Below are 25,226 nucleotides of genomic sequence, written 5' to 3' on the forward strand. Positions count from 1 at the left end.
TCTTCAGGAATAAAATTATAACAACATCTGAGCCATAAAAATGAGTTTAAATTAACATTAAACTTCTTTTTTCTTTTTTTTTTTTTCATGCATGTCTCTGTGACAATATGGCGGCTTGTTCACTGGCTGGCTATGATGTCCGTCACAAATCTTTAGCTACGTAGCGCCATCTTGTGGGTCAAATTACCTATGTCAGCATTTACCTTGGTCTATAGGTTGCACCGGTGTATAACCCGCACCCAACTTTTTAGATGAAAAAAAAAGGGAAAAAAAGTGCGACTTATACACTGAATTTTACGGTAACAAGGATATCATAACATCTTCAGAGACTCATATAATGTTTGAGGAGAGTGACTAACGGCTTATCAGCTGTTTCTGACTACCAAGACAGTCATTGATATGTGCTTAGAAAACACTTAATGCTTTGTCCATGATACATCTCTGGGCAAACGGATTTCTTTATCTTAGAGAAAATGGGGTGTTGCAGTGTGGTGGTTGCAGATAGCGAGCACGCACCTGTCAATTTAGAATGATTCTGATTAACTAACACGCACACAGTGGCAAGAACTACATTTGCCGGTGTGCACTCGCCATAAATCCAATGGTAATTTTGCGTGTGCAAAGTAAGAATATTTCTTTGCGCATTAATAAATGAGGCCCTGGTTTCATGTACTTCAAGTCATCGCAAAGTGTCTTGTGTTTTAAACCAAGACGCTGAACCGAGAGATGTGAGTACCAAAACGTAAAAAAGTTAAATAATTATTAAGTTGCTTAAAACAGCTAAGAATCAATTAGTGCGGCCACTTCTGCTTCAGCGCTGTTCAAACCTTGTGGTTGCATCCCTCTGTGCTTTGTCATGACTGACCTACATTACGCTCCTAGCCCCTGTCAAGGTAGAATTAATACAAATAGGGGAAGGGAGGGATTAATGTTCCTCCCCCAGCAGTGGGAGTGCTGCTGCTGATGAAGGGCTTCCTCTGTGCTCAGTAAGAGATCACAGTGTCACTGACAGCACAGAAAAAAAACTCCTTGGATACAAAAAAACCCCAAAAAACTTACTGGCCAAGCATGTAGCAGCTATTACATCCACCTTGTGGTTGTATGCCTCCGCCAACCAGAAGCTACATATTCTAAAATGTGGATGCGTCACACACATCTTCAACCTGGCAGCACAGAGGATCTGTACAAGCAGCACAGATTCAAGATAGACACCCAAGATTAGAGTCACCATCATCCACCTTCTTTGCCTGAGATATGGTGTTGAATAATGGCCAGAAAGGTCACCATGAAGTTTAAAAGTTTTAACCTATGAGTCATTTGTGTGAAATGGTATCATAATTAGTTCATGAATGCTTGAGTTATGACCACAAACATGTTTTGTGAGGTCACAGTGACCTTTGCCCTCGAACATCATATTCTAATCAGTTCATTGTTGAGTCCAAGTGGATATTTCTGCCAAATTTGAGAAAATGTTTGGAAAAAGTTTGGGGAACTTCCCTCAAGGCCTTCTTGAGATACCATGTTCACAAGACTGAAATGGACGTGAGGTCACAACAACCCTGAACTTTGACCAACAACATCTAATCACATCATGTTTGAGTCCAAGTGGACATTTGTCCCAAATTTGACAAAACGCTGGGGGAAAGTTTGGGGAAATTCCCTCAAAGCTGTTTTGAGATACCACATTCACAAGAATGAGACACTCGCAAGGTCACAGTGACCAGGACTTGTGACAACGAAAATCTAATCTGTTCATCCTTGAGTCCAAGTGAATGTTTGTGCCAAATTTGATGAAATTGCAACCTGGTGGAAAAAACCACAACAGTCTTGTGGTTTAGAATTAATTTCTTTCTAAAAAGGCAAATATGATAGTGGTGTGTCAAATCAAAATGGCTAACTACCACAGACTCATATTCATTTGTTTGGGTATTTAATACAGAACCACTTATGTAGTGGTGTAATTGTAATTGTAACCAATTATAACACTGCACTGACTCTCTAACTTTCTGTGAAATCATTGGGGAATCATGGGACTCTTGAAATGAAGTGAGTTACCCTTTCAGTCTGTGCCCAAAATGTCTTAATTTCACAAATAAAATCCAAGTATCATTATAACACTGCATTAACCAAACGCTTGTCAGCGCCTGTCAAGTTGACACCATTTGTTTGAATTTCTTGTTAGCAATCCAGTTGAAAGCCTAGACAGCTTTTTCGTCATATAATTAACCCTGCAGAGTATTTGTAATGTGTAACATTAGAGTGTTTTTCCATGTCAGTATTGACAGCTTTCCTTCAGGTCTAATTCCCTGATAGACAGCGGGGATAAAATGTCCAGCCAGCCTTACTTTAAGCAATATTCCATTTTTTAACCATCTTGCATTTGAAATACTGTCAGTCTTTTGAAACCATGAACTTGTCAGTGGAATGAATGGCCATCAGAGTGCCAACATGAGCCATGCTGTGCTCGCAATCACTTCTCTCTCACTTTGTGTCTTTCTCAGAATGTGAACAAGAACTTTTATCAGTTCGTGTGGCTCTTTTTTGAGGCATACCAGTCTGATATCAGAGGCTGATTCAATTCAGCTCCAACTGAAGTGTTTTCAACTGTACCCTCGATGGCACTCCGCAAAAACTGCTCAGGAATGGCCCAAGGAACATGCCAAAGAGCTCAAGGCATTGCCCTAGCATTCAAATTCCCCAGATCCCAATCTGATCAAGCATCTGTGGGACAAACCAGTATCCCAGAGGTCCTTTGTCCAGGCCTCAACAGGTCAAGGAGCCAAGTCTGATCTACAGTGGAGCCTCTGACCTGTTGAGGCATGGAGACAGGACCTCTGGGGGTGTCCCTTGGTGTCTGGCACCATGGCATGGTCGACAGATCCTTTGATTCCCGTGGGTTGCGAGGTAAGGTATCGGCATGTCCACTGGATGCTTGATCGGATTGGGATCTGGCCAGGTTAAATCGGCTAAACTAAAACCTCTCCACTTTCTTGTAGCAGATGAGCTGAAAAGTGTGATTCAGCAATCACTATCAGACGATATTGCCAGCAACTTTGTAATTCTGTTTGCCGGCCTGAGCACCTATTGATGTTAAATTTCGTATGTCAATGTAACAGACAAAGCCTTAAAAACGTCTCCTGGTGCCATGACCTGAACCCATCAGAAGGTCAGCGTTTTTTAATTTACTTCTCATTTTTAGGGCATTTTCTGCCATTTCCAGTCTCTGTGTGTGTAATGCTTGCATGTGATGAGAGCTGTTTAGTTTGAGTGCGTCTCTGATGCGAAACAGTCTGTGAAATTGCACTTTGTCTTCATATTTCTCTTTGACAGTTTTACTGTGGTGGAGCGGGCATAAATATCGATATGGGAACGGATTTAAGGATGTTTCAATGTCAATTTATGGCACACTGTCAGACTGGAAACAAGGATAATGCATGTGAGTCCATGCTGGCACCACACGTCAAAATGATGGAGTAAAGATGCTGGAGTCTTACGTCAGACCAGTGTTAATTTTGACAGCTATTATAGATTTAGTCTTGAGACAAAAATGCTTATTTTAGCCACTTTTATCCTTCATAGTTTTAATGCACTGTTAGTCGACAAAAATTCAAAACATTTTCGGCAACAAAAATTCATGACATTTTAGCCATCCATTACTCATTATGTTTTTTTATATATTTTTTTCCCCTTAACGAAAATGAAACATATGTTTCTTCTTAGGTTTTCTTATCAAGATCTATTTTTAGCTCATCATCATCTTGTTTTCATCATGGAAAAAAGGTCATTGACAAAAAAATTTTATTATAGTTTCCATCAACGAATATAACACTTAACAGACGTTAAAATTGTAACGGAAATCGGGTAAGTAGGTTAGAATGTCACATTGTGTGGATGTTAACAGTATTGAATTTTGCAGATGCTTGGTTTTGTTCCTTGTATCTTATGACTAAATGTCATTTTTCCATGTCAAGATGATGTTGGGATGATACGTTACAAAGAGGTTGGATTTTGGTTACTTTACAACACAACTTAAAACCAATAAAATACCAACCTCATTTGTCATCAGTATTCAACATCAATTCACGTTGGCATTAGATGTTGTCATGACATTAAATTCCGCCACCCAAACTCACAACCTCAATTGGATATTTCATATCCAAAAGGTAAAATCAACTGTCAACAATGTCTTCAACTCGAGGAGGAACTGATTAGAGTTTGGTGGTCAAGGGTCAAAGGTCAAGATCACTCTGACCTTGCATCCATAGCGTTCTTGTGAACGCAATATCTCAAAAACAGTCTAAAGAAATTTGTTCAAATTTGGCACTGTCCAATGTGCACTCTGACTCAATGATGTACCGATTAGTTCTTGGTGGTCATAAGTCAAAGGTCAAGGTCACTGTGACCTTGTCTGTCTCATTCTTGTGAACACAATATCTCAAGAACACGTTCAGGGAACTGAAATTTGAGACAAACGTCCCCTTGTACTGAAAAATAAAGTGATTAGAATTTTATGGTTAGAAGTCAAAGGTCAAGGTCAGTGTGACCTCACACTTGTTTTTGGCCATAACTCAAGAATTCATATTCTCTTTATGACAAAACTTCACACAAATGTCTAAAAGGCTAAAATAATGAGGTGATTACATTTCATATCCAAAAGGTCAAAAGTCAACTTCACTGTGGCATCATGATGTTCTGCATACAAGACTTTTCTGGCCATTACTCAACATCATATCTCAGAACAGAAGCGGACATATTTGGTCAGATACTGAATTGGTGACACTAATCTTGGGTGTCCACCTTGATTGTATAGATGTTCTGTGCTGTCGGAGGGACCATGGGTGTGAGGCGTCCATGTTTTCACAGAGGTTATGTTTCTTATGTCATTCAAAGCATGTGAAAACATACCTTATGACGGTGTTATGTATGAGGCACAGAAATACGGGACAAATTGCGTCCATATTGACTCTGTAAAGTAATAGTACATGTTAATGTTCAGTATTGGATGATCCTGTATCATACGTGACAGGTGCAACCCTCATTACAGCTTATGACATTGAGGCATGACAACTTCAACTTTCATCGGCTACATTTAAAGGTCTTTTTTTAGGGTCTCTTAAGTTTCTGATCGGTCTGTGTTTTTCAGACATTGTCCCTAATTTATCTCTAGGCGGTAGGCTGTGCGGTCTATTTTCGGGGCAGAGCACTTTGAAATGAAGCTTTGACTAATCATCACACATCCTGCGGAGCGCCTGGTAGGCATGCTCCTCTTCTCGGCTCCTTTGAGGTGAAGGATGAGATGGGTGAGGAAAAAGGGTAACAGAAGAAAAATGAGTAGGAGCGAGCGAGGAGGTGGGGAGGGGTGAGTGGAGAGCAGCGGCAGGGCCTGTGGTCATCCTACAGGGTGTATGAGGCTGCCAGAGGCCTTGTAATCCTCCCCCACCCCTGCCCTCCTTTCCTCTCTATCATCCCCTCCACCTCACCATGACAAACCGGATCTGCTCTCTATCAAAGAGCCACAGGCTACCTCTCCTCTTTTTCCTCCTTTCTTACCCAGCAGCCCTCATCCCATTTGTCATTTACACTGCCTCGGTCTTGGTCAGCTCGCAGGGACAGGCTGTCGCTGCCAGGCTTGGCCGCCGTGCTCATAGGCCTGGCAAGGAGGAGCCACCAGTTCCCCCAGTGGCAGCATTTAGAAAGCCACTTAATGGGTTTAGGCGCATTTGCTAATTTGTCAACAAGTTTCGGATGTTGAGCTCGCTGCCAGGACGGTTGGTCTGGCACTTGACTGGAAGGGATCTCTATTGGCCGACCGTTTCTGTAGCCATGGGTGAATCAAATTCAAAGGCCTTTGCATACTTGACTGTTTGTATGTTGGCGCTTGAGGCAGCAGACCTCAATGCTGAATGGCTAATGTGCAACTAATGATTCTTATAGTCCTGGGCTTTAATGTAGATGGATTATTAATGCAAGACGGAAGACAGTTATGGGTGATGCTTTAAATAATAATAGCTTTATGGTGGCTCTCAGCCCCAGGTCTACTGGTTCCTGGAAAATAGTGCATTTCTTGGGGACTATTTTCAGCGGTGGATTAATCCACATTTGCTGCTCTTGTATTTTAGGGCAGCAGGATGATATGTGGGATTGATTTGAAATAAAACTACAGTGATTGTGTTGATAGTGATGAAGGAACATGTCACCCAGTGCAGCAATGTGGCTCACTGAGGTGTTTTCAATAGTTTTCGGACAGTAATAGAGCTCTGTGGCACAGATGACGAAAATATATCAGTCTTTGATACACACACAATAGGCATACTGATGCCTATTATATCATATTCCATCTCTGACGATACACTCCCGAAACCCCACCCACTGGACCTTTAAATAGTGAAGGATGCATGTCAGGCAGATTTCAGGCCTGGAGACTCTCAGTCTAGATTAAATCAATGTCAAAAACCTTTCAGAAGTAAAGTTGAAATCTGTTTTTCTCTTGTTTGTTTTCATCAATCCAGGGTTTCTAAGCACAGGAGACCAGGCGGCCAAGGGCAACTACGGCCTGCTGGATCAAATTCAGGCTCTCAGGTGGATCAAAGAAAATATCCAGGCCTTCAAAGGAGATCCGAAGAGAGTGACCATTTTTGGTTCTGGCGCCGGGGCATCATGCGTCAGCCTGCTCACCCTCTCACATTACTCAGAAGGTACGTCTGCTTGCTCACAGGCATGAACAGTCACACAGAGATATGCTGACATAGAGGGCCTTTCCATCATATAATTGTGCATCATGCATTGATACTCCACATCAAGAACATGTTCACAGTGAGCTTTAGTTTTGCTTCCTTTAAGGCAGGTCTGGACTGATTTACATATTCAGGCATTTGATGATGTGTTTATCTGTAGAGAAGTAAATCAAAGCCAAAAGCAAAGACAAGCAGTTTTTCATCCTTAGCAAAAGTGACATGAAACTGGAATCTGATGAATGGAAAAGCTAATTGTCTGACATAAATTTGGCAAAGATAATCGTGGCTCTAGATTTCTAGAGAGATGGAATCTCTGACCTGTCTTGTCTTTGCCTGATTTCAGACAGAACTGTCTACTTGTTTCACTCTGTTTACCTCTTCAGTCTGACTTTGCTTCCACTCTGACCGATTTCAGTGGGAGTAAGGGGGTTTAGTTTTTTCCTAACCAATCACAAGAGACCAATGTATCTGCCTGAATGGGTCCACACCATTACATCACCAGTGTACGCTGTGGTGCGCCGAATAGGTAGAGTCTGCACACCCTTTGACAGAAGATGTCGATTTAGAATAACCTCAATAGTAGCGTCTGTCTCATCTACGGTGCTCGCCATGGTTGTTATTGCTCCTCAATGGTTCTGGTGCACCATTTGACAGCAGCTTTAGTCCAACCCATGGCACTGATTGGCTAATTGAGTCCCACTGCAGCACTCATTGGTTGTTTTTTTATGTTAACTAACATCACAATGCCAAACCAGTATCAGTCGACTCAAAGTTAGTGGAGTGGGCGGATTTAAAGGTCTGGACTTAGGCAAGTCTAGCTTCACCAACCCTGTCCAACTCAGTCTCACTCTGAAGGCGTCGAAAAACGCCATCCTTTTGCATCCGCATGATACACAGCCAGTTGCCATTATTGTTTAATAGCACCTGGCGGCATCAAGTTGAAAATGGTGGGACAACAACGAAAGTTAAGATGCCAAAAGTCCAAGTAGGGCAGGCAGAAGGGGTGGTGGATGCGTCCGACAACCACCAACTTTCATGTAGGAGGCCAGCGTTCGCTTCCTGTAAGACTGTAAAGCCAAACCCTGATTTTTTTTTTTCCTAGACCCAACCATATGCGTGTGTTTGCTAAACGTAACCAACTGCGTTTGTTGTAGAAGGGCAAAAAACATCAGTTCAAGGTGTTGTACCAACATAGTGCATTTATTTTGAAAGAGACTGTATGTAAACTGTACATTTCCTGTAATGATGTGTTAGTTGACAAGGCGTCCCAGAACGTCTGCAACCAACACGCCCAGGGTACCTTGCATGTCAAAGCTCGACGTGGAAAGTCCATGACCAAAGGTTGATATTTGACGAGGTTGCAGTGAGAATGTGCTGTCACATCAGGGACCTCGGCCCAGATACGAGTACACCTGACCCCAAAGTCCAGTTTGTTTGATTAGTGTTAACACTGTCTACCATACCTTGGCACGGTTGGTTGATCCATGTCTGAATCAACTTGAAGAGCTGGTCCTGAGTACGCAGAAGTGGACTGCTATTTAAAACAAGTAGTAGTTGGTGAGTGATGCGAACTGTACCCCCGTACACACGAACCATACTTGAGACTACCTTTTCAAATACTTCACACAGTATCCTCATACAATGGTTCACATGATATCCTACGAATTACCCCCCCACAAATGAAGGTGCATTCTTAACGTTACGTAATTAATGTAATGTGATTAAAGTAAGTTCTTGTTGTTAGGTTTAGGGAAAAAATATGGTAAGGACATATCGTAAAATGTCTACTCAGAGTTCACATGGTTCCAAACACCAATCTCCTGGAGAAAGTCCTGTGTTTTGTGACCCATTCGATTACTTCAATGAACTGTAGATACTGGTGGTTTAACGGATGAAGGGAAATGCCTGAAAATCTGGATTTGACATGGAGGGACGGTTCTGGTGACAGAAGGAACCCCAAGTGCTGAATGTGATGAGCAATGGAACAGAATGGGGTTGAGGCGGCTCGCATCAATTCAGCACTGACATAGCAGTTGACAGCAGCCAAGAGAAGAAAAGCTTGACAGCAGTGACATGATTGGCTCAGGGAAATCATGGCAAAATCTGGTTGGTTTAACCGAAAGAGTGAATGCCCATTAAGCTGGAAGAGAGTGGGAGAGAATGAATGAGAAGCATAAAGAGTCTTTCTGAATGAACTTCTGCCAAGCTTCATTAAACACTGTATAACCACCAGCAAACACACACCAGAAGCACAAAAAGAGAGCAGCACTTTAGTAGCAAGAAGAATGCACTGAATCAGTTCAGCAGCATCAGTTAATAAAACAGCCTGTTCTGTAACTTCATCAGATTATTTATGGCATCATATTTGATCACCACATACGGAGACAACAACCGAAGTATGTGTTCATTCAAGTGTGTATTCTGCCTCAGTCTTAAAGCATTCGAGGAGAAGGGACGACTGAGAATGGATTCCGGATTATCATACTGTATTTCTATCTTTATTTATATGTATTATTAATGGGCGTTTTAAGTAAAAAATCCAAAAGATCTTTTTTTCCCTGGCTCTTACAGCGCTTGTAGCTTTCACAAATGAATAGTTTCGTGCAACTTATACAACCAGCGAGGAAAATCTCCTGACCAATCTGTCAGGAAAAAAAAGGAGGATTTGGAGGATTGGATCCCAAAAAGTGCTGCTGCAGTTCCGAGGCCATTTTCCTCTCCGTGTGTAACAAATACAGGCTGTATGAAAAATGCAGCTTCCCCAAAATCAACCTTTTTATCTTGCTGGAAGAGGTTCATTGAATTTGCCTTATAGGCAATCAGAGTAAGGGAGACTTTCTATTTGCTCCTTTGTCTTGTGTCGCAGTTATTAGGTCTGTTTCATTTTTCTTATCTTGCATTTGAGGGAATAGGACTGTCTTACTTTACGTTTAGATAAAAATCCTCATGTTGTGATGGGCAGCAATCATGGCTGAGGGAGCCGACAATCATGCCGTGCCTCACCAAGTACTTTGGTAGGGCTGTTGCGAAAAGTGAATTTCGCCGACTGTGATTAAGGGTGGCTCAACAGTGTGATACGCCATATTAGTGCCATTATTTGTTATGATTTTGCAGCTTATTTAAAGGGCCGGTGTGTAGGATTGAGGGGGATACATTGGCAGAAGTGGAATATGATATAATCAGAACGTTTTCTGTCAAGTGTTTGTACTTTTTCCTATGAAAAGTAACACACCCAAATTCATACATATCCCATGCATTTTAAAAGGCTGCAATCACTTGACTAAAGTGTTCACTGGAGACGCGTGTGTGGATCCCTGTTAACCTTGAGTGAACTTTAAGTCATTTTAAGTACATCCATACCATGTTTCTTTTCCTAAACCTAACCACAGTAACTTTACTTGCCTAAACCTCACCTCTGCAACTTTATGTTAATTATGTAACTGTACGTTAAGGACATAACGTCATTTACGGGGCACTAATTTGTAGGATATCATAGAAACCATTCTATGTTAATAGTTTGTTGTTGTTTTATTTTTTAAGTGTCTAATAACTAGTGATGTCCAAATGAAGCTTCATGAAGCACCAGTTGTATTTGCTGAACCCACTAGATGGCGCTCTTGGTGTAATGAAAAAGGCTCAAGGGATGGCAATGCAGTTTGGTTTCAACTGGCGATGGCCAAATGAAGCTTCATGAACCATTTTCTTTATTTTTTGGGTCCACTCTGTTCAACAAAGGGTTGAAACCAAACTGCATTGCCATCCCTTGAGCCTTTTTCTTTACACCAAGAGCACCATCTAGTGGGTTCAGCAAATACAACTGGTGCTTCATGAAGCTTCATTTGGACATCACTAGTTGAAACCAAACTGCATTGCCATCCCTTGAGCCTTTTTCATTACACCAAGAGTGCCATCTAGTGGGCTCAGCAAACACAACTGGTGCTTCATGAAGCTTCATTTGGCCATCACTAGTGAAAAATAATAATTGTGTTTTCATTACCTCATAATGAGCCGTTTATATCTACATAGGAAGCAAGTACTCATTTACCATTATGTTTCTACAGTAGCCCTGATCACTGACTCCAGTTAGGGTCATTCACATTTTTGCTTTGGAAAAAAACAGACCTCGGCTCGACAGATAAATCGGCTCACTGTAAAAACCTCCTGAAAGTCAGACTCTTAAGGTATTAGAAAAAAAAGTGAGCACACATTAGCTAGTTCTAAGCTAGCGGCCCGTCTCCGACATGCCAAACAGTGTCGGAGAAACACTGATTCATAATGTGAAGCTGCTTTAATTAGTGTTGAAGGAATCTCTTGTGCTTCAGCCCCTCCAAAAATTGCAACAAACAGTTCAATGGGCCGATTTTGACTCAATGCAACAAAAAACGAAACGCTAGTCGTTTTGCACCTTATTAAACATTTAAGTCAGTCGTGTGATATGTGTCCCTCCCTCCTCTACTATGATTGTCAATAGCACAGTTTTGCAGTATTGTATTGTGGTATCATGGTTATCGCAACACTGCTAATTTAGGTGATGCTTCTTTTTGAATTTGCTCCTGGAGCTCTGTTGTTGTTCAGCTGCCATAAAAACAAGAGCACCATCAGCTTGTGCATCAGCAAACATACCAAGATCATAAAACCTCTGTCTCTCTGTATGTATAGTTTTAAGTTAACATACACACACTCCACATTTGACTAACGGCAGCAGGAGTAAAAGCTTGTTCACTGCTAACCAGGCCTTGTGGGAAATGTCTGCTGTGTGCTCAAAACATACTTTTCAAGTCGGCCTGGTTGAGTCACCACCACTGTGTGTTTGCGTGAGTATAAATAGCACTCTCTGAAACAAAATAAAATACACATAACTCCAGTGTTCCTGGTGTATTGTGGCCTACTTGATGATTGGCAGTCCAAGACGCTGTGCTACCAATATCTCAGGATGTGAAAACTGCCTCAGGTGTTGTTGCTCTATAAACAGCAAATATATTTTCTGTTCCGGTTTGTTCATTAGGGACAGAAAGATGTTATGTCAGTATTTGAATCATCCTTTTATTTGCCTTGAAATGTTTTCATGGTTTGACAAGAGATGCAGCTTAGGATTTATGTGTTTGACAAGGCCTCTCTCAGTGATGGAACTTTTTATTAGCTGGGTATAAGGCAAACCACAAAAAACAGGACACTGCTGGCATCAGTTTGCAGGATAGACCACTCAGTAGATAGTCAGCTATATTACATTACATTTAATAGCCAAATGCCTGCAAATGTAATTTTTGTCTTTAGATGACTTTCTTTTTCAACTCTTCAAAACCTGGCTTGGAAGCTGCGGTGCAAGTTTGTGTACATTGTCTCTCTACAAATACCCCACTAACATCTGGCTTTTGGGAATGGGAACATTTACAGTCAGCATTCACTCCCAGGTTAAATGACTCTGCAGTAGTCTCAGGTATACTGGCTCCAGCTCTGTTTGGCAGTGATGGAAATACAACAACCAGAGCATGCTAATTTAGCCCCTTTGCCAGCACGATGCAATGACAGGCCGCCACAAAGTAACATCCTTCTCTGTCCAAGCGGCGCTCAAACATCATTCCAAATTGCTGGCACTGAGTTTAAAGGAGAGACTGAACCAACACGTTCTCACTCACACCTTGTTACATATCGACGGTTGGTCATGGACATTCCACGCCGAGATATAATGTGCAAGGTAGTTTCATTGGTTGTTGACATTCTGGGACGCCGTGTCAACTTCGGCCTGTTACATGTATTGTCTGTTCTCAAAATACACTTACTTGGGTTCGGCAACAAAAGCACATGGTTGGGTTTAAGACAAAAGAACAGGGTTTAGCTTTACATTCATGCAGGAAGCAAACACCGGCCTCCTGGGTGAAAGTCCATGGCTGTTGGGTCCATATATCACCCCGTCCGCCCGCCCTACTTGAACTTACGCCCCCTTAACCTACGTTTTTGCCTGGCCGCCTTTCACCCCTAATGCTGACCGGCTGTGTGCCATACCAAAGTGAAAGGACAGCTTTTTTAATTGGTGTTTGATGCTAGGAAAAACTGACAAAGCGCCAAGTACTTAGTGACTTCGGATTGAGATTGGGAAAAAGAAGTAACCCCCGTAACATTTTTTACTGGCCTCCATGCTGCTTTCTGCTGTTTACTAACCTATTTTCCAGCCAGTCTGTGTTGTCAGATGAGACACATTAGTAAAAAACAAACAAACAAAAAAGGTATACCTGTCTACTGGCAATGGGCAAGTAGTCTATTGGCTAATTTTAGCGTGTTAGCCTGTGTTTAAAAAAACCCCTGTGTACATGTGCTTATTTTGGTGGAAAATGGGTTCCTTTCCTTAGCTCACCCTGTGAGGACATAACTGTCATTCAAACGGACACACGCCCCTTTAGAGGCTGAGAGAAAAGAAGGAGCATTTCTGATATTCCCCCAAAGACCTTTTTAATGTCCTCAAAAATGCTTTCCAATAAATTATTCCTGTCCATTTCCATGCTCCTGTCTGTCTGTGTTTACTAATACAAGCTCCATTCTCAGATCTGTTCCAGAAAGCCATCATCCAGAGTGGCACAGCACTGTCCAGCTGGGCGGTCAACTACCAGCCTGCCAAGTACACCCGGGCCCTGGCTGAGAAGGTGGGCTGCAACATGCTAGACACCATCGACTTGGTGGAGTGCCTGCAGAACAAGAACTACAAGGAGCTGATCGAGCAGTACATCACACCTGCAAAGTACCACATCGCCTTCGGGCCCGTGATTGATGGCGACGTCATCCCAGATGATCCCCAGATCCTAATGGAGCAAGGGGAGTTCCTCAACTATGACATAATGCTGGGGGTCAATCAGGGCGAGGGGTTTAAGTTCGTGGATGGCATTGTGGATAGTGAGGACGGGGTGTCTGCCAATGATTTTGACTTTGCTGTGTCGGACTTTGTGGACCATCTGTATGGCTACCCGGAGGGCAAGGACACTCTACGCGAGACCATCAAATTCATGTACACGGACTGGGCAGACAAGGAGAACCCAGAGACCCGGCGGAAGACCCTGGTGGCTCTGTTCACTGACCACCAGTGGGTGGCACCAGCAGTGGCCACAGCCGACCTCCACGCCCAGTATGGCTCACCCACCTACTTCTACGCTTTCTATCACCACTGTCAGAGCGACATGAAGCCCAGCTGGGCGGATTCAGCCCATGGTGATGAAGTGCCATATGTGTTTGGAATCCCCATGATCGGCCCCACAGATCTCTTCAACTGCAACTTCTCAAAGAATGACGTGATGCTGAGTGCTGTTGTCATGACCTACTGGACTAACTTTGCTAAAACAGGGTGAGTGCTCCCTTCTTTTATTCTTTCCTCTCTTTGGGTTTTCTTGCATTTTTTTTTAATGTTACAGCATCACTGATATGAGAATCTTTCCCTGCTATATATGAGGTACATAACCCCTAGCATTCTGTCTGCATCTAAAATTCCACTCGTTCTGTCTAGAGTCTTCAATCAGTCTTACAGAGTCAGACACAAATGTACATTTCCTGGGATAGTGAAGTCATGACCCGCACTACTTTGCCTTACTCTGCCTCAGATTGGCTTACCCTGACATTCTTACCCTAACCCAAACCAATCCAACCAACAAAGGCAATGAGTTCCAGCCAGGCAGGGAGAGAGGGATAATGCCTTCACTATCCTCGGAAACACAAATTTGTGAGTCAAACACACACTGCTGGAATCAGTACAACTTACTCTTTACCCTATCCATTAAAAGGTAAATATCCATAATCTACTTAGAAACCATGTAAAGGAGTGCCTCACAATGATCATGTTTGGACCTTTCTTTAGCACCAAAAGTTGTCCAGGGATTGTTGTCAATACATGATGGATAATAGACAGAGAATAGCGCTCAGTGTGTGTGACAGGTGATGAATGTTTACAGTTCAAACTACAGCTGTGATCGGGCCTAAAAGATTAGCTTGACGCCACACGAATCTGCAGAGTTGTTGGCCAAGCCCAACACAAGCCAGAACCACGGCAGCAGTTTTGGGCCCAAGCCAATTAAAAACTTGAATTTCCACTGCAAAAAAAAATCATTATAATATTGAAATATTTATTAAAAGCTTAAGTCAAACAAAGACTTTAAGTGTGGTGACAGACATTTGGGACATGGGGTATGTTCATAAATAGTCACCCCAAGCACCAGAGTGCACTCTAGCTCACTTGGGCTGTTCATAAATTCGGAAAGCGGTTGGAGTATGCCGTTCAGTTATTCAGAGCACCAGAACTGCTAGTACTGTAAATTCAGAACCAGCTGGTACATGCCATTTGGTTATTCAGAGCACCATACTGCAGTAAAAGTGAAAAGTTGGTGCGAACCCAACCCGATTCAAGCTCAGGAGAATGTTGAGAAATTAGGGCCCGGGCTGAAACCAGCAGGTTGGGTCAGGCCCAGTCCAGTAAGGCCAAAGAATCAAAGCTCCTGTCCAAACAGGAACTGCTAGTAGTTTGTAGATTCGGGTCACAGTTGGACCATGCCATTTGGTTATTCAGAGCACCACACTGCAGTGAATGTGAGATTTGGTGCAAACCCAACATGATTCAAGCCCAGGAGAATGTTGAGAAATTATGTCCCGACCAAAACCCAGCAGGTCAAGTCAGGGTCAGTCAGGTAACGGTAAAGAATAAAAACTCTAGTCCAAACAGGAACTGCTAGTAGCTAATGCACCATAACTTTACACAGTCTGCTAAAATATAAAATAGGAAAAAAAGAGGCCCCAAGTATAGCAAACAGTTGACTGAATGGCTGAATCTGAATATCTTCCCACTGGGCTTCTGGCATGCTCCCTCACTAACTTTGATCATATGCACAATGAGAATGACCTTTAATGCCTACGGAGAATAACAATCTGACACACCAAAGATAGATTTGAAGTTTGGTATCAGCAGAAAGTTTTGTTATGATTAGTGTATTAATGATTAAGACAAAGGGATCAAGTGGAGGTTAATAAAACAAGTCAAATCCTCCCCTGGTGCTGCAGCAATGCTGGATTTGATGAAAGGATTTGCTCACTGTTTATATTTGGATCACGTTTTTGTTTCACACACCTTGAGATTAGGTATCAGGGTGTTTGCAGCCCAGTCATACTGAAAATTCACTTGGAGTTGAATAAATAAAGTCTTGATCAGCTTCATACGCTATAGCGTTCATTCCTCTGCTCTCTGTTTGGCTCCTATCCAGTTGATGCCTGATCAGGGGGGATTGGCTGCCTTAGAGACATTTTGGGAAGGCTCTTTTATTGTGCATTTTTTGAGTATGCTTCCAATAAAACAGTGAGTGAAAGTAGCCATCATTCAACTCATCTCCCCCGGTCTTTGCAATGGCTCCTGCCATGCATCATGGCAAATTGATTCTTTGAAACTTTACCTGATGTCTGTGCCAAAGAAACTGGCCATTTGGATGTACGCACAATAGCATGGAGTGTGGCTGTGTGGGCTGGGAATGGGTGTCTTGCTGTTATTATTCTCTCTGTCAAGCATGTGGGGGCTTGATTTGCAGATAAAGAACTGGAATATATTTAAGACTTATATGTTGATTTGAAAGCATATGACAAACTCAAAAATTGATGGGATTATAATATAGTCCTGAGCCATGGCAAGGAAGGACAAGGAAAGTGCACAGCTTTTGTGGCCCCACATTTGATGCCAGGGATAGTTCAATGATTAACAGTAATTAGCTCACATTATTGTGTAGTTTTTATTTGTTAAGGGAAAATGTAAATGTATTTTTTGTTAAGTTTTCTCTCAAGTTTTCCAAAACACCACCCCTTAAGTGGCAGGGAATGTAGTGCTGAGAAGTTTGTGTGTTATGTCGCCTTGGCATACCCGGGTTTCAACGGCGCTTTCTCATCCCAAATTGTCGTGTATCAGTGCTTCGTCAGCACACTATTATTTCTACATATTATGTTCTAGGTTGATGTTGTTGATGTTCTAGCAGTGGCGGCTCCTGCCAAATTTCTCAGGGGGGGCAATTGTTGTGATGATGGCTGAGGTGACCCGTTCAATGGGTAAATTTGAATCAATCCACTGTGGTCATCAACAGACTACTTTTCATCAGTTTGCCCACATAAATACCTTTGAATGTAAACAGAGACCTGTTTTACCATTAATCAAATAAAACTGAGTAAGGTATTCACTGAGTCATTGTCAGTCTTAAATCAGAAATCATTTTATTATAGCTAAGTGGAAATTCATTTTGTGTTCTGATTAAATGCAGGCATACCCTACAACTTAATACAATGCACATCACATAGTATCACTGCTGTTTGACTTGACCTGAACAGGTTTTTTTTTTTTTTTGTTTTTCAGTTTCAGTTATATATTGGGAGGCATTTTGGGCATTGGGGAACGTGTCCCCCTCAATGTATATGGTGACTAGGCTACTAAGGCTAATTAGGCTACTGTTGTCCGGGTGCGCAAAGGTGAAGTGGCTGGTCTTGTCATACAAAGTTTGAGTGTCAACTGGACAATATGGAGATATTTGTATCTTGACGGCCGGACTACACATGTGGATAGACAGGGAGAAACACAGACAAGCCTAAGACGTGGTAACATACGATATTCCTCACTATATGAAGTGACTGACAACAAGATCTGTATAATGGATTATAAAGAAATTCGTCAGGATTTTATCTTGAAGATACTTGATCTGGATTTATAGCGTGATGGGATGACAGCATAATGATATGTGTGATCACTGGAAAGCTCCGGTCCTGTGCTCCGGTTCCGCTGTTTCACGTGATGCGTGGCTTCTCGCTAATGGTCGCGGAGAATATCCATAGAGAAGAACGGGTGTGAATTTGGACGCACTATGCGTCGTTACTTTATAACCTATATGGTTAAAAAGCCTCTTGGATCTGCTGGAAACGTTAGCCATATTGAGCTTGGATGTGACCGCTGCGCAGTGGCGCTGCCTCATGTGATGTCGGAATAATCGGAAAAATGAGTTTCCGACCGTAAAGCAATATTTCAGTGGAAACGGTTGACGACGTGTTTTTTAAACATTTTGAGTGATAAAATACAACACGTCTTCTTTGTAATGTCCATGATGTCTCCACATTATGACTTAAACGCTCATGAACACACAATGAAGTAAGAACGACTTCTCGACATGTGAAATCGGACCATCCGAGGAGCACATGAATGATACTTGGTGGTTTACGTATGACGAAAGGAGCACATGAATGATACTTGGTGGTTTACGTATGACGAAAACACATTGGGGCAAGCCCTCCCAGAACACATAGAGATTGCATTGGAGAGCCTGCATTTAGAAAAAAAAGCATTTTTACATGGAAGTCGATTTCCAGCCAGGCTGATATCGCCCCAAAGGTCCGGAACGTGACTTCACACTGCATCTGATTGGATATTCAGAGGCAGGACGAGTTGTTTCAAGTGAAAATGATCAGAATAATTAATATATTGTGTGTATATATGACAATAATGATGATGATAATCATACATTTATTATCATCATCTTTCTTTTCTTTTGTGGCTCAAGGAGGGGCGGCGCCCTATCGCCCTCTATTGGCCAGCCGCCCCTGTGTTCTAGGAGCCATGTCAGTTTATGCATGTTAAATGCATTATTTTTTTTCAAAATACACTTCCATTTTCACAGGAAATGTACAGCTTCTGCTTGTTAGATGCATACCGTTGGTAAAACAACTCGTTTTTAGGTTTATTTTCCTGTGCAACAAAAAAAAAAAACATTATGTGTTGGCTCAATATTCAAACAGGAAGTGAACATGAAACCAAAAGAGCAAGTGCATTAGAGATTTACATCAGCTGAGTGCAGCTAAGTGTGGCTGAGTAGCTAAGTTCTCACAACCAAATGGCTGACTTCCGGTTTCGTGCTCTGCTGACTTGAATTAGGACAAATTGATTTAATAATACGGCTCTTCTAGTGACCACACCAAATGGATCAAATCGTGATGGTGAGACGAGTCATTTTAAGGGGGTTATGACGCTCAAATAAAAATCATCAACTGATTAACAGACATCTCTTTCCAAATGACTGCCGATAGGAAAATGTCTTTTTTGGTCCAATGGCATTACACGACGGAATTTTGGCCACTATGTAAAATTGGCTTCAAAGCCTGGCACTGTTCCTGGGGCTTAAAGTAACACATATATAGCGAGTAATCTAAGGAATATGGTTAGTATTCCATCTTGCCATTCTTTATAAAGGTACAATCGTGAAATGAGGAAACAGAGTTCTCTGGTTTTTAAGCCGTCATCAGAGGTAGTAACAGTGCTGAATCAGCATCTGTAAGAGGGACAGCTGGCAGGACGGAACCATTGGAGGGATGGCTGTTAAGCTTTGATGACGTGTTACATGTGCGACCCACTGCAGGAAATTTAAAAAGTAGTTTGTAGCAGTTAGCGGCTACCTCAAAGAAGAAGAACAGCGGCTGAAAATGTCTGCAAATTGGGAAAACAATGAGGTTCAGGAGCTTCTTACCCTCCGAGAAGAGGACGAGCCTTGCTGACGGGTATATTATATGTCACACTAGAGGCCTATGCTATTGTGTTACATGTCACAATTTTTAACTGCAGTCCTTTGGAAAAATGTATGGAAACCTATAAGATGATCAAAGCCACAGAACAAAGCCAGCAGGACACCGTGAGGACAGCAATGCAAACAAGAATTCTCAAGACAGAGCACTAGCTATGCAAAGACACTGCAGAACATTAGTACAATAACACTCCAACGACAAACAGCAGTTTAGCACAAACACCCATGCAGGCAACAGGACGCACCAACAAACAGCTACGCTTAAATACAGACAGGCCGAGCAGCTAAAGCCAGTAAACACTGATAAAATACAACAGTCAGTACGTTGTTAAAACAGTGAATAAATAATAAATGAGCATTGATCAGAATTGATCAAGTCGTCGACGTCCAAAGTGAGGCTGTTTAAAAATATAACACAGGCTGGTTGTAGTCCGCCTCATACATAATAAAGCTGCTAGTTAGCGAGCCTACAAGGCAACAGTGCGCATGGACAAGAGATTTATCCCTCTGCTGTGGCAGTAAACACAACAAATGGGCCTGCCAATAACTGTGCTATATTTAGAGCTTAACTGGATATTTGGGGCTCATGAACAGTAGCATTAACCACAGTAAACAGCATGGCCAGATTATGTACTGTCACACACACAAACACACACACCAGGAGAGCCGGGCTGTAGTTAAGCTACAACACAGGTACCCACGCAGTGACTCTCTCAGAGGGCCATAAATGTGCCTCTCATGACTGTCACAGCACCCACAGACTCAGAGACACAGAGATCGTGACAGAAGCTGCTCATGGCTGGTTACCTGTGGCTACTAGCACTGTAGTAAGCACAGCATTATCAATGCTACACTCAAAGGGTTAGGGTCAAATTGCAGAGAGAGTACACAAAGGAAAAACACCAGATATTTCCCCCAAAAAATCACGTTATTCAGCCTGTTCTCAACCTTTCGTGGTGTTATGGCGGCACTATGATATGCCAGTGGACAGCCTCAGTTTGAAACACTGCCGGTAACGACGTAATATAAGGAGTTAGAAAGTCTGTATTGGGCAGGCAGGAGGGGTGGTGGTTGGATCCAGCAAACCCCGGACTTTCACCTGGGAGCCAGCTGTTCACGTCCCACATGAATGTAGAGCCAAACCACGGCGTTCTAAATCTAACCATGGGCTTTTGTTGACTTCCCAACATTGGTTGACACGTGCTTTTGTTGCTGAAATCTAACCACATGCTTTTGTTGGCATCCTGGTGTTGGTTGCCACCTGTAGTAGTTGTCTAAACCTAGCGACGAGCTTTTGTTGACATCCTGGCGTTGGTTGCCACATGGATTTGTTGTCGAAATGTAACTGTGTATTTTTTGTTGCCGAAACGTAACCACATGCTTTTGTTGGCATCCTGGCATTGGTTGCCACTTGCATTTGTTCCCTAAACACAACCATGTGCTTTTGTTGACATCCTGGTGTTGGTTGCCACTTGCATTTGTCGCCGAAACCTAACCACGTGCTTTTGTTGACACCCTGGTAATGGTTGCCACATGCATTTGTTGCTTAAACCTAACCACATGCTTTTGTTGACATCCTGGCATTGGTTGCCACCTGCATTAGTTGCCTAAACCTAACCATGTGCTTTTGTTGACATCCTGGCATTGGCTTGCACCTACATTAGTTGCCTAAACCTAATCATGTGCATTTGTTGCCTAAACCTAACCACATGCTTTTGTTGACATCCTGGCATTGGTTGCTACCTGCATTAGTTGCCTAAACATAACCATGTGCTTTTATTGACATCCTGGCATTGGTTGCCACATGGATTTGTTGTCTAAACCTAACCATGTTTTGTTGACATCCTGGCGTTGGTTGCCGCATGGATTTGTTGTCTAAACCTAACCATGTTTTGTTGACATCCTGGCGTTGGTTGCCGCATGGATTTGTTGTCTAAACCTAACCATGTTTTGTTGACATCCTGGCGTTGGTTGCCGCATGGATTTGTTGTCTAAACCTAACCATGTTTTGTTGACATCCTGGCGTTGGTTGCCGCATGGATTTGTTGTCTAAACCTAACCATGTTTTGTTGACATCCTGGCGTTGGTTGCCGCATGGATTTGTTGTCTAAACCTAACCATGTTTTGTTGACATCCTGGCGTTGGTTGCCGCATGGATTTGTTGTCTAAACCTAACCATGTGTTGTTGTTGACACCCTGGCAATGGTTGCCACATTCATCTGTTGCCTTAACCTAACCACGTGCTTTTGTTGGCATCCTGGTAATGACTGCCACCTGCATTAGTTGCCTAAACCTAACCATGTGCATTTGTTGCCTAAATCTAACCAAATGCATTTGTTGACATCCTGGTGTTGGTTGCCACCTGCATTAGTTGCCTAAACCTAACCATGTGCATTTGTTGCCTAAATCTAACCACATGTATTTATTGACATCCTGGTGTTGGTTGTTACTTGCATTTATTGCCTAAACCTAACCATGTGCTTTTGTTGACATCCTGGTGTTGGTTGCCACATGCATTTGTTGCCTAAACCTAACCATGTGTTTTTGTCGCCCAAACCTAACCATGTGCTTTTGTTGACATCCTGGCGTTGGTTGCCACATGCATTTATTGCCTAAACATAACCACGTGCTTTTGTCGCCCAAACATAACCACGTGCTCCTTGACATCCTAATGTTGGTTGCCACATGCATTTATTGCCTGAACCTAACCATGTTTTGTTGACATCCTGGCATTGGTTGCCACGTGGATTTGTTGTCTAAACCTAACCATGTGATATTGTTGACACCCTGGCAATGGTTGCCACATTCATCTGTTGCCTTAACCTAACCACGTGCTTTTGTTGGCATCCTGGTAATGACTGCCACCTGCATTAGTTGCCTAAACCTAACCATGTGCATTTGTTGCCTAAATCTAACCAAATGCATTTGTTGACATCCTGGTGTTGGTTGCCACCTGCATTAGTTGCCTAAACCTAACCATGTGCATTTGTTGCCTAAATCTAACCACATGTATTTATTGACATCCTGGTGTTGGTTGTTACTTGCATTTATTGCCTAAACCTAACCATGTGCTTTTGTTGACATCCTGGTGTTGGTTGCCACATGGATTTGTTGCCTAAACCTAACCATGTGTTTTTGTCGCCCAAACCTAACCATGTGCTTTTGTTGACATCCTGGCATTGGTTGCCACATGCATTTATTGCCTAAACATAACCACGTGCTTTTGTCGCCCAAACATAACCACATGCTCCTTGACATCCTAATGTTGGTTGCCACATGCATTTATTGCCTGAACCTAACCATGTTTTGTTGACATCCTGGCATTGGTTGCCACGTGGATTTGTTGTCTAAACCTAACCACGTGATTTTGTTGACACCCTGGCAATGGTTGCCACATTCATTTGTTGCCTTAACCTAACCACGTGCTTTTGTTGGCATCCTGGCAATGGTTGCCACATTCATTTGTTGCCTTAACCTAATCACGTGCTTTTGTTGGCATCCTGGTAATGGTTGCCACATTCATTTGTTGTATAAACCTAACCATGTGCTTTAGTTGACATCGTGGCATTGGTTGCCACCTGCATTAGTTGCCTAAACCTAACCATGTGCATTTGTTGCCGAAACCTAACCATGTGCATTTTCTGACATCCTGGCATTGGTTGCTACATGCATATGTTGCCTAAATCTAACCATGTGCTTTTATTGCCTAAATCTAATCACATGCATTTGTTGACATCCTGGCACTGGTTGCAACATGCATTTATTGCCTAAACATAACCATGTGCTTTTGTTGACGTCTTGGTGTTGGTTGCCACATGAATTTGTTGCCTAAACCTAACCACATGCTTTTGTTGACATCCTGGCATTGGTTGCTACATGCATTAGTTGCCTAAACCTCACCATGTGCTTTTATTGATGTCTTGGTGTTGGTTGCCACATGAATTTGTTGCCTAAATCTAACCACATGCGTTTGTTGACATTCTGGCATTGGTTGCAACATGCATTTATTGCCTAAACCTAACCATGAGCTTTTGTTGACATCCCAGCGTTGGTTGTGGCATCTGTGAACCTAGATACCTAGTGTGAAGATGTAGATGTGTGTTTATCTTGCAAAACTGAAAATTAAAGACAGTTCATGTTTTATTTCCTCAGTTTTTTGTTACTGTAACATCCCAAATTTCATCTGGAGTGCCATCAAAAAAAAGCCTTAAATCTAATTTGCCTTAAGCTGCAGGAACCCTGTGGCAGGGGACGTCTTATCAAGAGTAAAAATGTTGCACTTTTGGTCAGAGAAATAAGCAATTTGAGGATTTTGCTTTAGGCTTTGGAAACTTGCTTTGACTGTTGAATGTGTCTTTTCAAAGACTGAACTATTGCTCAGTAAATTACAGAAATAATAGATAGATGTATTCTAGTAGTCTATAGTAGCTGATTTATTCACAGACATCTAACGCTGCACTGGTGGCAGACAGTACACGGTAATACTGAATTCATTACAGCTCATGCAAGTACATGAAAGCATCTGTTCCAGGGCTCCGGTGACACGTATTGCGACTGTGAATTTCCTATTTTCGTGAACACCTGTCAGACTGAGAGGAGCACAAATTTAGTATCTCGACCTATGGCAAGAGTCACAATTATTATCTACATATTGGATGCTTGATGGAGACATATGCAAGCAAAACATGTATTTTGCAGTTCAGTGAGCACGGAAGGCCCTGAGTGTTGGCTTTATTTATTAATTTATGCATTTATTTTTTTGAGCAAATTCAGTGGCGGAGTAGTGGCATATTGTTCCAGCATATGTTGAGATGACGGGCCCACCACATGCTAGCAGTGCCTTATGTATAGTTCCATATGTAGCCACCAGTTGGAGGGCAGACCTCGCATTATGGCAGAGTCCAGACTTTTAATGAGAAGCACATTAGGGGAGAGGCACAGGTGGAGCTGTGTACATCATGGACAAATGTGTTTGCCCCACCTTTAACAGATGCCTCATCGATATCACCTTGGCAACACCTCTCTGTTAGACTATTACAATGGTAATGTGAGTGATGATGGTGTCTCAGTTTGTCATTTGTGTTGTTTGTGCAGTGTATCCATGTGATACCAAGACTTATGAATTGTGTTTTTGCTTTTGCCCTGAGGATGAAGCTTTGGATGTTACATAAGTGATAACAAAGTGTTCTTTTATGCTGTAACAGTTTATTTCTGCACCTACGATTCTGGCACACCTTCATTTAGTTAAAAGGAGTCAGTTATCTAAGATGATTGCAACAAGAAGTAAAAGAAACTCATTTATTTGCTTCTCAAAATTTGGATAACCACCAGATGGCTTGAACAATTTAAACTAGTTGAAGTTTTGAAAGAAGAAACAACACTGTTGCTTAGTTCAAGAAATCACTTGGAGAAGAAGGCTGGAGTCTGATATGTACTGCTGTGGATGGTAGCCAGCAACAAAACGTATTTTAGCCACTTAAAAAATGTCCCACCCAACAAAATCTATATCAGTTTAAGTGTATGCCATAATACAAATATTTTAACTGCTTTTCTTAACGTGAAACAGTGATTTTCAATGGGAAACTGTAGTCGTTATATTGCTCTCTTCAAAGCCAGACTCCATTGAGAAAAACAATAATTTAAGCTCACTGAACACTGGAGCTGCTGGTCTATGACTGCCTCGAACAGTTATTTTGTTTGTGTTATTGTGTGACTGGTGTTTCTTTCGCGCGTCTACATTGAAATCAATGAATTTGAAGGCGCAAAAAACCTTGCATGTGTAGAGCCCCTTAGGTAGTGTAATGAAAAAGGCTCAAGGGATGGCAATGCAGTTTGGTTTCAACCCTTTGTTGAACAAAGAGTGCCAGAGTGGATCCAAAAAATAAAGATTCATGAAGCTTCATTTGGCCGTCACTAGTTGAAACCAAAC

General features: G+C 42.2%; 1 protein-coding gene across 1 annotated transcript in view; it reads left to right on the forward strand.

Annotated features, from left to right (window-relative positions):
• nlgn4xa (neuroligin 4 X-linked a) overlaps positions 1 to 25,226 on the forward strand; it is a 149,742-nt gene that overhangs the window by 116,056 nt on the left and 8,460 nt on the right. The window contains exons 4-5 of the mRNA XM_050063574.1: positions 6,510 to 6,695; positions 13,275 to 14,064. Of these exons, the coding sequence (XP_049919531.1) occupies positions 6,510 to 6,695; positions 13,275 to 14,064 (976 nt within the window). The remainder of the gene's footprint in view (positions 1 to 6,509; positions 6,696 to 13,274; positions 14,065 to 25,226) is intronic.

The sequence above is a fragment of the Epinephelus moara genome, chromosome 15 (genome assembly GCF_006386435.1).
Source record: "Epinephelus moara isolate mb chromosome 15, YSFRI_EMoa_1.0, whole genome shotgun sequence".
NCBI lineage: Eukaryota > Metazoa > Chordata > Actinopteri > Perciformes > Serranidae > Epinephelus > Epinephelus moara.